At 51.7% G+C, this 15,518-nt stretch overlaps 2 protein-coding genes across 2 annotated transcripts; both read right to left on the bottom strand.

Annotated features, from left to right (window-relative positions):
* Positions 1 to 938: 938 nt before the first annotated feature.
* LOC124107629 (uncharacterized) lies at positions 939 to 7,273 on the bottom strand. Its single transcript, XM_046465803.2, has 2 exons — positions 5,040 to 7,273; positions 939 to 2,643 (listed from the first exon to the last, which is right to left on the bottom strand). Exons 1-2 carry the CDS (start codon positions 5,192 to 5,194, stop codon positions 1,488 to 1,490), a joined length of 1,311 nt encoding a protein of 436 aa, XP_046321759.1. The 5' UTR covers positions 5,195 to 7,273; the 3' UTR covers positions 939 to 1,487.
* A 6,791-nt stretch (positions 7,274 to 14,064) lies between these two features.
* Positions 14,065 to 15,518, bottom strand: LOC124107631 (histone H2A type 3). The gene has a single exon (XM_046465805.2). The coding sequence runs from the start codon at positions 15,516 to 15,518 to the stop codon at positions 15,126 to 15,128; it is 393 nt and encodes a 130-aa protein (XP_046321761.1). The 3' UTR covers positions 14,065 to 15,125.

The following is a 15,518-nucleotide window of genomic DNA, read 5'->3' as shown; positions in this document are numbered from 1 at the left end:
GGCTGTCCTGCAAGGCGGACTCTGAACCCCAGCTCTAAACCTGGGCGCAGCCTGATACCATGTCAAGGTCCAGGGAATCATGGGGATGGTGTCCAGGTGGCTAGAGCCATTGGCCCCCCTCCTGGGGACAGACCCACTGCCCTATCCTTACCCAACTCCATCTGCATAGTAACCATCCACCCTCCACTTACAGCTAGTCCAGGCCATGCTACCCTTCCCTGGCCCCTTCCACCTATCCCTGAAGGACTCCCCAGGCCCCTGCCAGGCATGGCCCCTGCCCTTCCCACCTGCCAACCATCTGCAGCCTGAGGATGCTGACCACTCCCATCCCCAGAAGGTCCCTGCCCAGAGCCTTCCCCAGCCCTCCTGAGCCCCTGCCCAGGAGGGGCGCCCAAGATGGAGAGGCAGCTCCAGGATGCCCTCTGCGGGGTCAGGAACCCACCCTCCCCTTCCCCATCCAAGAGGTCAGTGGATCCCTGGAAAGCCTCAGGGTTGGAGCTTAGCAGAGAGTGGTTCCCACCCCTCTGACAAATGCTAGGTTGTCCTGGGTCACCTTAGCTGGGGACAAAGGGGTAAACCTCTAGATGCCGAGAACTTGGGACCACCATATCACACCCCCACACCACATCTGTCCTGACACTAGCCTCAGCTGCCAGGTAGAGGAAAGCCTGCTCTGCTCCTGGTGGGCCAGAGGGACAATTATGGGTGATTCTGGTCATATCATGTGTCCACAGGACCAGCCCCACAGCCCCTGCCTGGGAATAAGACAGGCCCATGTGCTGCCACAGCCCATCTGGGCACACAGGAGCCAATACAGGGCACCCATGTGGCTCCCAGCTTGACCTCGGAGTGAAGGAACAAGGGAAGTTGGTCTAGGCCCAACCAGGGCTATGGGTGGAGGGGATCCCGGGGTACTGAGTGCGAGAGCGAGAGGAGCAGAGAGGAGGCGCAGACTGGTTTATTGCTCTATCAGCCAGAATACAGGTGCACTTCCCAACACAGACCCTGTGTCCACCCTGCAGAGCCGCTGGTGGCCACTTGGCCCTGGGTGTGGCTTTGGGGGTCTGGGTCCCATCCCTAGCCTGGGGACAGGCAAGGCTGTGCCCAGTGGGAGCAGGACACAGGCCCAAGTCCACATCTGTGTCCAGAGCCTGGAGGCTCCTGCAGGCCAGAAGGGACAACCCAGAGCTTGGTCTCTGAGCTGCCCCTGGCCAGGGCTCTCTTGAAGGACTTCAGTGCATCCAGCATTGTAGGCACTGCGGTCCTCTTTGTTGAGGACCAAAGTCCAGTGAGGTAGGAAGGGCCCAGGACAGAGGGCATGGCAGGCTGAGCCCCGAGCTCAGAAGAGCAGCGCATTGAGCACAGGTGACTGAGGTGAGCTGGGGTTCCTGAGCAGGTGCTGCTGCCCAGCAGGGTGCAGGCCCCATGCTGCAAGGATGGCACAGTAAGAGTGCCCTGGCCTCCCTGTCTTGCCAGGGTATGTGGCCTCAGCCCTGGGAGGGGCCAGGGGCCTCATCTCCATCTGGGCGAATATGCAGAGTGACAGTCTCTCCCACAGTCCCCAAGCTGACCATCTGGGTGGAAACCTCCGTCTTGAAGCTGCTCTGCCTGCCGTCTGTAGAGTGCTGGACCCGGGTGCAGGAGGAGGTCCAAGGAGCGCTGCCCACAGGCCCAGCTCGGGCCCCTCGCATGTGGAAGGACAGGTCCTCAGGGCTGTGGACCTGGGATCCTGTCCTGAAGAAGCCAGGTGGACCCACATGTCTGGGTGGGCGCCCCACGTTGAGCAGGATGGGCTGCCCCACAGTGGGCTCACTGATCTCTCTCTGGAGCACGGAGACCTCACAGGGCATGTCGTCGGAGGTGCTGCTTGCTGGGCCACGGCAGCCAAAGGTCTCCCCTGCCTGGGGTACGTAATCTTCCAGGTCAGCCAGGGTCAGCACACGACCGTTGTGTGTGAGGATCTTGGGGTCACGGCTGCAAAGGCCATCCGTGTCCTGGGGCTCCTCCACCACAAAAGGGCTCTCCCCATCACCCTCTACTCCTGCCCACTCCGTGCTGCTGTCCCTGAGGGAAGCCCCAGTCTCCTCTGGCTCAGGGCTGACTGCTCCGGAAGCAGCCCAGTCCACACTGCCCCCAGCATCCACATGGAAGACGAGGGGCTCCCCAATGCGGACCACAGCTGGGCCCTGGGCATGGGGCTCCTGGTCCAGCTGCTTGTTGTTGGAGTTGTTGGCGTTGGGGTCCCCACCTGGCGTCCCACCAGGCAGTGTGAAGAGCAGTGCCCCCATGCCTCTGGGCACCTCCCTGGCGGGAGACACAGCCTGAGGACCCGACTTCTTCACTCGGACTTCAACAGTCTCTTCAACCTCCAGCCATTTGGGCTGGGGCCCTGTGCCCCCTGGCAGGGCTCCGGAGGGGGCCTCAGCCTCCGTCACGTACAGTGTGGGCACAGTGGGCTTCCGGCCTGGCTCTGTCTCAGGCCTGTGAGGCTGCCTGGACCCCGGCAGGAACAGCAGGTCAGGGGCCAACAGAACTGGCCTCTGTGGGCTGGTGGAGCGGCGGGAAGGCGAGCGGGAGGGGGACTTGCTGGGGGACCGTCGTGGGCCACGGGGACTCTTCACCACGGTGGTGATGGTCTCCTCTCTGGTAGGGGAGAGGGCCCAAGAAGAGATGGGCACAGAGATCTGCAGCCTCACCCAGCTCCAAGCCATCAGCACATGCCAGAGACCAAGTTAAGGTACAAACAGGTGAGGAGGGTGAGTGTGCAAACTCCTACACATGCTCTTCAGCCCCACCTGCAGAGTCCCTGGCAGGAAGCCAAGGAAACCAAGCACAGTGTTTCACATGGCTAAGCTCAAGTTCTGCTCTGCTCAAGACATGTGGAGGCACCTAGAAGGCCCGTGCTACATCACCCAAGCTGAAGCCTCTGGACACCAGGACTGCACTGTCTCCCCGTCCCCCTCTTCAGCAGGCTTTCTGCTCTGTACCTCAGGCAGGGTGCCCAGCCTGCTACCAGGAAGTGCCCGCATGCCGTGAAGTCCTTGGCAAGTGACAAGCTGCTGGCCTGCAGCCTGTGCTCCTGGCCTCTGGATCTAAGGCCAGTGAGGCCCCAGCAGGCCAAGGGGAAGACTGGCTGAACACTGAGCTCCAGATGGCCGTGTCCCCCGCCTGGCTGGCATCTCCCAAGGTGGGAGGGGCAGAGCTCAAGGCCAATAGCTCAGGAGTGCATGCTGGGAGGGACAGCGACTCTGCAGCCCTGGCCTGTCTCAGCAAGGGCCCTCAGTGGTTCTGATCCCCTTTACAGGCATGGACAGGGGGAAAGGCTCAAAAATGCCCAGATCCAAGGGTCAGCAATGCACTGGTTAGTCCAGGTCCTCCTCTGCTGCCAGTGATCCTGGCTCTAGCAGGAGCTGAGGTAAAGTGGGCCATGAGCAGGGAGCAGGCTCCGGCTGAGGGAGGCAAGTCCACGGTGCTCAGCTGAGGATCTACCCATGGTCAGGACTTGGTGCTTTGACCAAGGCACTGCCTATCTCTCTCTCTCTCTCAGCATTTATTTTTATTTCTTGCTCTAACTTCGGGGCTCCAGGAAGAGTTGCTCCCAGGGACGGGCCCAGAGACACATGGGCACCCTCAAGGTGCACAGCAGTGATGAACCCTACATTCCCCATCCCTTGTCCAGGAGGAAGGGAATCTCCTACTCCACTGACTGGAGGGGAGGTTGAGGCTCCTGGTGGCCTATTGAGGGCCAAAGCTGAGGGGGCACAGCCTTCTCTGCAGGATGAAGGTGGGTACTTCCCAGAATGTTTCTGATCCCCAGTCCCCCTCAGGTCGCCTCTGAAGCTTCCCAAATGGGATCTGGCTCCATCTCTACAATGCTCCCCCTGTGGAGGGAAGGGAGCAATAACCTGTCTGAGGCCCTAGAACACCTGCTTGTACCCAGGATGGCACTCTACCACCCAACTGTTCCCATCTGTTGGGTGGCACAGTAGGAGAAGACTACTTTCGGGGAGAAGGGAGGTCAGGGAAGAGCTAACCCAAGGCCTCATCAATTCTGATGACAGAATTCTTCTGCAGCACAGCCACCTTTAGGCCCTTCTGGCGGCTGCTCAGCCCCTGGGGAATGGAGGTTTCTATCCTGGAGCATCCCAGCCTGTAACCTATAAAAACCTCAGCCAGTCCTGCCTACAGCTCCCCACACCTCCACCTGCATACCTCCTCTGCAAGTCTTCAGGACTGTCCAGGTCATAAGCAAGCCTATGTTCTGTGGGTTCACCCAGCTCTGATCCCCCAAGTCAGATCACCAACATGCACAGATTTTCTACAGCATGAAGGTACTGAAGGACAAAGAGCCCACGGGCATGATTCTGAGGAAATGGGCTCTCAGCTGACTTCTGGGAGCCACCCTAAGCCTCCTCACTTCCCTGAACCTCGGTTAGGCTTGGGTTAGGCTAAAATTCCTTCATTTAAAAAAATTTTTTTAGTTGTAAATGGATCTTTTTATTTTATTTCTATATTTATGTGCAGTGCTGTGGATCAAACCCAGGGCCTCACACATGCCAGGCAAGTGCTCTACCACTGAGCCACAATTCTAGCCCCTAAAATTCATTTCTTAAGCTACACTAGACACTTCAAGTGCTCAACAGACACACGTGGCTAGTGGCTGCCACACTGGACAGTGTAGAGAGAATACTCTCACCACTGCAGCAAGTTCTGTTGGATGATACCGTCCCAGACCTGGGGTACCAAGGGATAAGAGTCTGTCTCTAGCCTTCTGAGGAAGTGGCTCAGTCCCAGCCCCACCCTAGTGGTGCGACTCTGGTGAGCCATTGTGATGTGTGCAGAGCAAGAGAGCCATGACGTGTGGAGGGACCTGAGGCCACGGCTGTGTGAGAAATCTGCAAGGCACTGGTGGCCAGAAGTGAGCAAGGCTGTTAGTGCAGCCACTGCAAGTGGCCAGGACACACAGCAAGGCCCAGGAAGGTTAGTGGCATGCAGGGCACTGCAGTCCGAGGACGGGTTAGGAACACGCCTGCACTTACATGATGACGGTTTTCTTGGGGACTTTAGTCGCCTGCTCAGTGACTACAAAGAAAACAGTCAGAATAGCAAGGGTTACAGAGAAGCCAGTGCCTGGGGCTGACTCCCTGATGGCACTGCAGTGCAGCCACCTGCTGGGCTTAGGAGCACTGGCCATGTGTCCCTGGGCAGCCTGTCTCAGCTAGGAGGTCCAGTTTCCTCAGCTACCAGACGGGTGAGAGCATCTGCCCCGAGGGGCTGGGGTGTGACAGCAGGCACCCCAAGGATAGCCCACTCTCCCTCCTGAGCGCCACAGGGGCTGTGGGGAGGAGAACGAGCTGGCATCTGTTGCCCACTCAGAGGGCCCAGGCTTTTCCTCATACTGACATAAGCCTGTGAATTCCTCAAACATGTAGCCCAACATAGCCCTGAGGCCTAGGGAAAGGGAAGAGTAGCCTGTGGCCATTCAGTAGGCTACCAGCCACAATGGGGCCAGGATGGTTGATGCCTTTGCCACAAAACGAGCTCAAGTCCAAAAGGTGTCTCCAGGGGAGAGGGACACAAGAGACCTGAATGTGGACATCTGAACCCCATGCATGTGGTGAGTGTCTCCAGGGGAGCGGGCACCAGAGGCCTGCATGTGGCACATCTGAACCCCGTGCATGTGGGGGTGTCTCCAGGGGAGGGGGCACCAGAGTGCTGCACATGGCACATCTGAGCCCCATGCATGTGGTGGGTGCCTGAGGTCTGAGTGTGAAGGGCAGCTGTCCCCAACTGCGTGGCCTTTCCTGGTTTTCCCAGCTGTTGCCCTTACCAAAGCCAGCCCATAGGGCCTATGCTTCCATCTTGCTGCTGGGGACTGGAGTTCCAGAAAGGATGGAACTCATCTGGAACCAGGCAGCACCTACTCCCAACCACCTTGAGCCTCTTCCCTTGGCCTCTGGGCAGGCCTGGGCTTGACTACTGCAGGCCATCTCCAGGCTCAGCAGCCCTCTCACTGCTCAACGGGAAGATGGAGGAGGTGGCCAGCAAGGCCAAGTGGCTTGTACTGGGACATGGTCCCACATCTCCTGGACCAGGGGACATTCTGCTTCACTGCACTGCAACACTGAGACAGGCTTTCCCTAGGCAACTTATGGCATTTCAAGCTTGTCTCAGATGATGAGCACAAGAATTAGACACTGTCTGTGTGTGTGTGCATTGGAGGTCACACTGGCTACGTTTGTGTGCCTGTACATGGATGTACCTTGCATACAAATGTGCACATAGGTGTACTTGTCTGCACACATATGCATGCTGACACACTGCACACACATTCACACACACAAGTGTGTATACATGTATGTGCACATCAGCACATGAACATGTGTATGCTCAGGTATGTGTGTTTATATGTGTGCATTGCTTGCACAGGCTGTGCTCAGGCGTGTGTGTGCATTTATATGTGTGCATTGCTTGTACAGGCTGTGCTCAGGCAAGTGTGTTTATATGTGTGCACTGCTTGCACAGGCTGTGCTCAGGCATGTGTGCATTTATATGTGTGCATTGCTTGCACAGACTGTGTTCAAGCGTGTGTGTGCATTTATATGTGTGCATTGCTTGCACAGGCTGTGCTCAGGTGTGTGTGCTTATATATGTGCATTGCTTGCACAGGCTGTGCTCAGGCATGTGTGTGTTTATATGTGTGCATTGTTTGCACAGGCTATGCTCAGGTATGTGTGCATTTATATGTGTGCATTGCTTGCACAGGCTGTGTTCAGGTATGTGTGTGCGTTTATATGTGTGCATTGTTTGCACAGGCTGTGCTCAGGCAAGTGTGTTTATATGTGTGCATTGTTTGCACAGGCTGTGCTCAGGCATGTGTGCTTATATGTGTGCATTGCTTGCACAGGCTGTGCTCAGGCAGTGTGTGTGTGTTTATATGTGTGCATTGTTTTCACAGGCATGTGTGCTTATATGCGTGCATTGCTTGCACAGGCTGTGCTCAGGCAAGTGTGTGCTTATATGTGTGCACTGCTTGCACAGGCTGTGCTCAGGCGTGTGTGTGTTTATATGTGTTCATTGTTTGCACAGGCATGTGTGCTTATATGTGTGCATTGCCTGCACAGGCTGTGCTCAGGCATGTGCATGTTTATATGTGTGAACTGCTTGCACAGGCTGTGCTCGGGTGTGTGTGTTTATATGTGTGCTTTGCTTGCACAGGCTATGCTCAGGCATATGTGTGTTTGTATGTGTGAATTGTTTGCACAGGCTTTTCTACTGGTCTTAGAGTGGCCCCCAAACTCCACAGTACCAGAGACCTGTAGAAGTCCCATCAAGGCCACAGGTCATGCCACAAAAGGGCTCACAGGCCCCTTAAAAGACCAAATAGCACAAGTCACTAAACAGATTTAAAGCACAAAATGAGAAGCAAGCGGAAAGGGACTTAAGTGTCCGGGGAGGTGCTGCCGCTGATACTGAGCATAGGGGTCCCTGGGTGCTGTTGCTGTCTGCTGTCAGCCTTTGCTGTGGGCAGTGTGTTATGAGGATCAGGAGGGTACTGCACCCGTGGCACACAGATGTGACTCGGGGGCAGGCTCCCCTGGCCATGCCAAAGGGAAAATGGCTTGCATGGGGGGGGGGCGGTCTGCCCTGGTTGTATGGCAGCTCTGCATGCCCCAGGTGTGCTATTCCCTTGAGTGTACCTGGATGCCCAGGGCCTAAGTGCCTCCTACATGCTTGACTTATCCACGTTTAGTGCTTCCTGTCTGCTCCCTGCCTCCTGGGCATGCAGTGCCTAGGTCTCCTCACCCATTTCTGCTCTGAGACCCTCACACTCTCCCTTCTACCTATCTCTGTGTAGCACACCCTAGGGAATTCTTCCATCTTCATGTCAACAGAGTGGTCAGGCAAGAGGAAATGAAAGGGCTTGGCCTGTTCAAAAACCAAGTATGTTTTTTTAACTCTTTTAACTGGGGAGGTTCCTCACATGTCCTGGAGCCCAAGCTTCCAGCTGCCCAACTTGCAAGTGTCTTCATCTGGTCTACAGGAAGCCTGCTCTTTTCTTCACCTGGCCTTTTTTGCAGAGCATTTTTTTTCCTTTTGATTACATCCAAATGATCAGTGCTTCCTCTTATGGATCATGTGCTACGTGTCACATTTAGGAGTATGTTGTCCAGCCCTGCCTTCTGAGAGTTTTCTTCTGTATTCTTTATCTACAATTTTGGCAGTTTCATTTTTCATTGAAGTCCACAGTCCACTTTGAGTTGATATTTGTATAAGTTCATCTCTCCCCTTTGTGATGTCCAGTGCTCTGGTCCCGTTTGCTGACAAGGCTGCCTTTCGCCTGCTGACTGTCTGCCTGCTTTTACAAGCACAGTGCACACTGTGTGTACTGAACTGTAGCTCCTCTGGGTGTTGTGTCCTTTGCACTGATCTCTGAGTCCTCCACAGATAAAACACACGGCACCTTCTGTAGCCATAACATCCACAGAGGGAGTCTTCTCTCTTCTGTTGTCCTCTTCAAGGTTGTTTTAGCTCTGAAGGAAGTTTTACAACAAGCTTGTTTATGCCTGCAAAAATCCTTGCTGGGACTGTGGTGGGAATGGCAAGAAACCCATGTATGGGGCTTTTCCTCTTCTATGTCTCTTGTTCTGGGCATTGTTATAAAGACACTTATGGTTGGCTTCACGATCCAGGATGATCTCCTCATTTAAAACTCTTTAACTTTATTACACTTGCAAAGACCCTTTTTCCAAAGGATATGGCCATAGGGAGGAGACTGGGATGTGGAAGGCTGTCCTTCAGCCGGTGCAGTTAATATTCAAGACAGGGCAGCAGCAGCTGAAGTAGAGAGGAATGCATGCATGCATCTGGACTGTCCAGAGTTGACTCCAGTAGGATATTCTGGTGGTTTCTGCAATAGCTAGTAAGGCAAAAATGAGCCAAGGACCCTGCTGTGGTTTGAAAGTTTGTGTCCCCTCCAAATTTGTGTGTTGAAGCCTAACCCCACAGATATGGTGTTAGGAGGCAGGGCCTTGGAGATGGAGCCTCGGGATGGCATCAGGGCTGGTTCTGGTTTGAAGGTGGCCCTCAAGTCTCCTGCATTGCAAACTCAATCCCCAAGGTCATGTGTTGGTGGTCTGTGGAGGGACAGAGTCAGGAAGGCCCTGCTGTCACCAGGGCACTAGTGGGTCGAGGTGGGTGTGGCTTTGTTTGCAAAGTGTGCTATCTCTGGCACACCTGTGGGGGACCACCTGAGGCCCTCCCCAGGTCAAGGTGCAGCAGGAAGTCCTCACCAGATGCCAAGTAGATGCCAGTACCATGGTATGGATGGCCCAGAATTGTGAGCTACATAAATTATTCTTTATAAGTTACTCTGTGCCATTTTGTTATAGCAACAGAAATTGGACTAAGTGCTTCAAAAGAGACTTGAGTGGACTTCCTGCATCAGGAAGGCACAGCAGGTGGCGCCATCCCTGAAGGAGAGTCACACCAGACACCATGTCTGTCAACAACTTGATCTTGGACTTTCAGCCCTCCAGAACCTTGAGAATAAATTCTGTTGTCTATAAATCACCCAGCCTATAGTATTTTGTTTTAGAAACCCAAGAAGATTAAAACAGGCATATTTTACTGGCCTATTTTACTTAATTGAGGAGCAGGAAGGTGGTGAAGCTGTTTAAGGGCTGGGGAAGGCAGGGATGGGATGTGACTCAGTGATTCTGGTGCTGGGAGAAGTGAGTGGCACAGGTGAAGCCTGGCTCTGGGGAGAGGCCATGGTCTAGATAAGACCACAAGAAAAGTGGAGGATCAGGGAGGATCAACCAGAGCCTGAGGTGAGTGGCAGTAATGCTGGCCAGTCCTACCTCAGGCCTATGGCTCTCAACATCAGCCCAGCTGGCCTATGACTTATTACGATCCCCAGTGTTCCGTGAAGGATAGTGTAGAGTCCAGATGGGGCCTTGGGGTTCCTTGAGCCCAAACTACTAACTAACCACTGACTCATCCCTCATCCTCCAGTTGACCAATACCTGATCCCTCAGCTGACCCATCCCTGATCTCCTAGTTGACCCATCCTAACCTTCTACCTGACCTTCCACATGACCAGTCCTCCCGACCAATCCTGACCTGCCAGCTGACATCCTTGAACACCCAACTGATTCATCCTGACCCCCCATTTCACCTATCCTTGACCTTCCAGCTGACCCATCCCTCATCCCCCAGCTGACCCACACTTGACCATCACTGACTGTCTTCCTCCAGTGGGCAGCAAATGCCCATAAACCAGCATTAGTCTGTCCACCAACTGGAAGAGTTCTGCCCTGGGCTGAGAGTGAGGCCAGAGCCCAGGCCCCAGGGAGGTGGCCTGGGGCCCAAGGGCAGCCCTCCAGGAGAAGCAGCTCCCACCTCCAACGTCCAGAGCCTGACTGAGCAGCAGGGGGACCTGGCATCCCAGCCACCTGAGCAGGGGTAGCTGCAGCCAGGCAGTGAGATGGCAGGCACCTGTAGGGAAGGGGGCATGGCTAGAGGCATGATCAGTGTGGCTGTGGACCTCTTCCTGGGCCAGGGAGAGCCTCCTTGCTGTGTGGCCCAGGGCTTGCTGAGTTATACCCAGGACACAGAGGCTTCTGGGGACCAAGGCAACTCAGGATCACTGCTACAGGACAGATGAGGCACCAAGGGGAGATGCTAAGCTCAACACAGCCGGATGTCTTTCTGGAGAATTGGTGTCAGCTAAATGACACTATAAGTCAGAGCCCATGGGGACCCAGAAGTTGGGAGGAGGTGAGTGGTCAGTGTTTTCTTCATAGGGGGATTTTAACATCTCCCTGGCACCATCCCCTCCAGCCCCATAGCCACAATTCTGCTCAGCTTCTGGGAGTTTGGCTTCTACATTCCACAGCTGGAGGATCAGGGATGGCTTAGCTGCAGAGTCCAAAAGAGAGACCATGTGGTAGCCGTCCTTCTGTGCCTGGCTTCTTTCATTTGGCATAAGGTCCTCCAGGTTCATCCATGTCAGGAAAAGAGGATTCCCTTCTTTTCTACGACTGAGTAGTATTCCACTTGTGTACAGCTGGCCCTTCACATCTGCAGGTTCAACCAATCTAAGATCAAAAACCATTTTTTAAAAATTGTGTCTGCCCTAAAAATGTGTGGTCTTTTTTTGGTGCGCAGGAGCTGGGGGGGGTACAGTCTTTTTTTGGGGGGAGGTCATGATTTCTTTTTAATATTTTTTAGTTGTCAATGGATCTTTATTTTAGTTATTTATATGCAGTGCTGAGAGTCAAACCCAGTGCCTCACGCATGCTAGGCAGGTGTTCTACTACTGGGCTACAACCCCAGCCCTGGTCACGGTTTCTTAAACCATACAGCAGAACAAATACTTACATAGCATTTACATTCTATTATGTACTAGAAGTCATCCTAGATAACTTAAAGATTTTAGGTTAGACACAAATGGCATGCTATCATATATAAGGGTTGTGACCATACTTAAGGTTTGGAATCTACAGGATCCTGAAGTCAGTCCCCTGTGAGTACTGAGGACAACTGTAATGTCCTCTAGGTTCATCCATGTGGTCAAAGATGTCAGGGTTCCATCCTTTTTAAAGGCTGCATGGTGTTCCTTCCACTGTCTGGACATCACATTTTCAGTGTTATTCATTCCTTGGTGGGCACACAGAGGATTGTCTATCTTGGCTGTTGTGAACAGTGCTGCTGTAAATACAGGAGTGCAGGTGTCTCTTGAACACACACACACACACACACACACACACACACACACACTTCATCTCCATTGGATATGTGCCCAGAAGTGCAATTGCTTCCTATGGTGGGCTTTACTTTTCATTTTTGAGATAGGAGATTACTGGTTATGTGGATGAGGCTGCAAGGACAGACCCAGCAGAACAGTCTAACATTAGGGCTGGAGGGGGACAGACCCACACCTGGAGAGGGTACAGACACAGCAAAGCCAGGCTGGAGCCCCACATGACACAAACTGTCTCTAGGGGTGTCTCTGAGTCTGCCCCAGGCTGCATTCTTCTTCTGGAACCTCATACTTCTTTTTCTTAACTTCCTTAATAAAATGCCTGCCCTAGGGAGGTGTGTGGAGGGACTGAGCTAATCCTGACCAAGACGTGTATGCAGGGACAGTGGGCCTGGAGAGGCCTCCTTGCTCCTACAGACACAGAAGTGGGCTGGCCCAGCAGAAGTGAGCTGCACATGGGCACGTCCAGAGGTATCTGCTGTGACCACCCAGAATGATTCAATGTCCCGCCTTATAAGTGGTCTCCAGGTGATGGCAGGAGCAGCACCGGCGCTACTTCATTCCACCTAGAAAGCATTCTACCTAAAAAGCATTCCTCCCACCCCTCTTCCTTTTAGACATCTGGTCTACTTGTACCTGGCCCTTCCAGGGCTCCTCTATCTGTTTTTCTCTTCTTTGGTCCTCCTTGTTCTTTTTATTATTTCATACACATTCAGTTATCAGGATCAGATTTTTTAAAATTGAGGTGAAATTCATGTGACGCATGGTGAACCATTTTTAACTGAACAGTTCCAGGAAATTCACAGTGTTGTGCAACTGTCATCTCATCCTGGTTCCCAAACATTCTCATCACCACCAAGGATCCTGTACCCATTAGGCAGTCCCTGTTACTCTTCCCCTTCCTCCAGCTCCAAGCAACTAATCTGCTTGCTGCCTCTCTGAATTTGCCTGTTCTGGACACTTCATGTAAATGGAATTATACAATATGTGTGTATTTGTGTCTGACTTAATTGGCGCAATGTATGAGGTTCATCTATGTTGTAGCATGAATCAGTGCTTCATTCCTCTTTAATGACAAGTAATTTTCTACAGTGAGGATAAGGTCACTATTGTTGACCCATTCATCAGTTATTTCTGCCTTCCAGACAGTGTGAACAATGCTGCTGTGAACATTTAAGTACAAGTGTTTGTTGGGTGCATATTTTCATTTCTCTTGGGCATATTCCTAGAAATGATTTGCTGGTCATGTGGTACTTTCTTCCTTTTACAAGAATCTAATAAGTGTTCTCTTAGAGAGACAGGTAGTTCTTTACATTTCTGAAACTGATAATCTGATAGATCCCCAGATCTTAGGAGCTGACCAATCAGAGCTTTTTGTGATGATGGAAACATCTTCTATCTCTGCTTTCTAACATGGTACCCACTGGCCATGCAAAGCTAGAGCTCAAATGAAATTACTCATTTACATTAAATCTTAATCAATTGAAAATAAACAGCCCTGTGGCTTGTTGCTGTGTACTGGATGGTTCAGTTTTAGTGGCAAAAGATGAAAAGCTACCCTGAGTAGACCACTGCCATTGCTGCCCTCTTAATAACTCATTTGAGTAATTTTATGTAGATGTGAAAATCCATGGTGATACTTGAAATATCTACATCCCAGTCCCTGAAAGTTTCTTGTTAAATGCCACTTAAGGTAGAATGTGATAGATATCATCATCCAAAGTACATGTATGAAGACACGAATTGGTGTCAACATACTTTATATTTAACCAGAGATATGAAAAATTGTGCTGTATCTATGTAATAAGAATTGTAATGCATTCCGCTGTCATTCATTTAAACAAAATCATTAAAAAATGCCACTTAAATGCCACTGAGACCCACAGAGTCATGAATACATACAGTTAGAATTGCAGGCTATCACTAGAAACATGTGAGGAATCTCTGGAAGATCAGTCTTTGCAGCCCGTTTTACTGAAGTAGGGCGTATACACATGTTGCATGAACTACATACTTTCTGTGAATATTTTATTGCTGAAAACCATACTATTAGAGCAGCTCCTTATCAATTTTTATGCACTAGTTTCCCACACTGGGATATTTTGTAAAGGTAAGCAGATTTGTGAGTAGCTCCACAGATGGTATCTAGAGAGCCCTGGTTTGAGCAGATCCAGTTTTAGTAGGATAAATACATATTGTGTGCAAAATTATATAATGTATAATACATAATATTCCTGAATTGCATTGCTGGCTTGTATTTATTGTTATAATAAAATTAACAGAAACAGTACAGGTAATAACAAGGAAAAAAAGGTACCATTTATTGAGCTTTGATTTTTGTGGCACGCATCATTCAAGGGATCCTGATAGATCATGACAGAGCTCACCTAGTCCCCTCTATTAGGTAGGTGCTATTAGAATGGCCATTTCTGTCCAATTTGCTTGGAGCTTTCCAGTCCTCCTTTTTAATAAAGAGTGGAGATAATGAAGTAATCTTCCAAAAAGTCCACACAAGTGCTACTTTATCTGTCACTAGCAGTTTTAATTTGCTGTTTATTAAAATGTAAATTTAAATATGCTAAACTCAGAAACCTAATTCAGTGTACAAATTTTGTTCTGACTTAAGCAAAAGTGAATCTTCAACGTTTGACCAACTCAGATTTAAAATAAAACTTAATTCCTTTTACCCATTCATGAATAAACCTTAAAAATGTTTACACATCCTTTAAGACCAACAACTTGGTTCTTTTCAAGTATTGAGAACAGGTCTAGCAAACAAACCCTTTACCAAAACCTTTTGAAATCCCAGTTCAATTAGATCCTGATTTTGGTGGACTTTGTTTTGTTAAAATTTATCTATTTTAACTGGTTCACTCTCGTTCCAAGTGGAAACCCCAAGATTCACCTATCAGAATTCCAAATGGCAAATTTTATTAAGGTGTAATACACTTAATATCAGATGAACTGACCCAATTGTCCCTAGGAGAAAAAAACGCAATCTTGACTTTTTTGGAATCCCAAGTACCTGTCATTGGTAATTCTGGGGACACTTAAGGAGAGGAGAAAGCCCCACGAGTTTGAGATTGTATTCGCAAGCAAATGGACAGGTCCGGCGGTTTTCCCGGCCTCTAGCAGAAGCCCATCGCCCACCTCGCGCACGTGCGTGTCCCTCCCTTGGGCCATGGTCCCAGTTTGAGCCCTTTGCTTTGACTAAAGCGCACTAATGCTCTTAAAGGAATCCAAGGGGACCCCGCCCCAGGCCAAAAGGCTGCGAGCTCAAAGCGGCTCTTTTCTAGAATCAGTGGTGGCTCTGAAAAGAGCCTTTGGTGTCCACGGGGGGCGCACAGGCGGCAGGGCCTCACTTGCCCTTGGCTTTGTGGTGACTCTCTGTCTTCTTGGGCAGAAGCACCGCCTGGATGTTGGGCAGGACGCCACCCTGCGCAATGGTCACGCGGCCCAGCAGCTTGTTGAGCTCCTCGTCGTTGCGGATGGCCAACTGCAGGTGGCGGGGGATGATTCGCGTCTTCTTGTTGTCACGGGCCGCGTTGCCCGCCAGCTCCAGGATCTCGGCCGTCAGGTACTCGAGTACGGCAGCCAGGTACACCGGTGCGCCGGCTCCCACGCGCTCTGAGTAGTTGCCCTTGCGCAGCAGCCGGTGCACGCGGCCCACAGGGAACTGTAGGCCCGCGCGCGAGGAGCGGGACTTGGCCTTGGCGCGCGCCTTGCCACCCTGCTTGCCGCGGCCAGACAT

The sequence above is a fragment of the Marmota monax genome, unplaced genomic scaffold (genome assembly GCF_021218885.2).
Source record: "Marmota monax isolate L192 unplaced genomic scaffold, Marmota_monax_Labrador192_F-V1.1 WCK01_AAM20220418_F8-fsc00523, whole genome shotgun sequence".
NCBI classification, from domain to species: Eukaryota; Metazoa; Chordata; class Mammalia; order Rodentia; family Sciuridae; genus Marmota; species Marmota monax.
The sequence above is the reverse complement of the archived record's forward strand: the minus strand, read 5'-3'. Positions and strand labels throughout refer to the sequence as shown.

Excerpts from the sequence above, each read along its gene's own strand:
- LOC124107629 (XM_046465803.2), bottom strand. The coding sequence starts at position 5,194 with ATGGCCAGTGCTCCTAAGCCCAGCAGGTGGCTGCACTGCAGTGCCATC. Across the intron at positions 2,644-5,039 it reads CCCAAGAAAACCGTCATCAT|AGAGGAGACCATCACCACCG; the intron begins GTAAGTGCAGGC and ends CTCCCCTACCAG.
- LOC124107631 (XM_046465805.2), bottom strand. The coding sequence starts at position 15,518 with ATGTCTGGCCGCGGCAAGCAGGGTGGCAAGGCGCGCGCCAAGGCCAAG.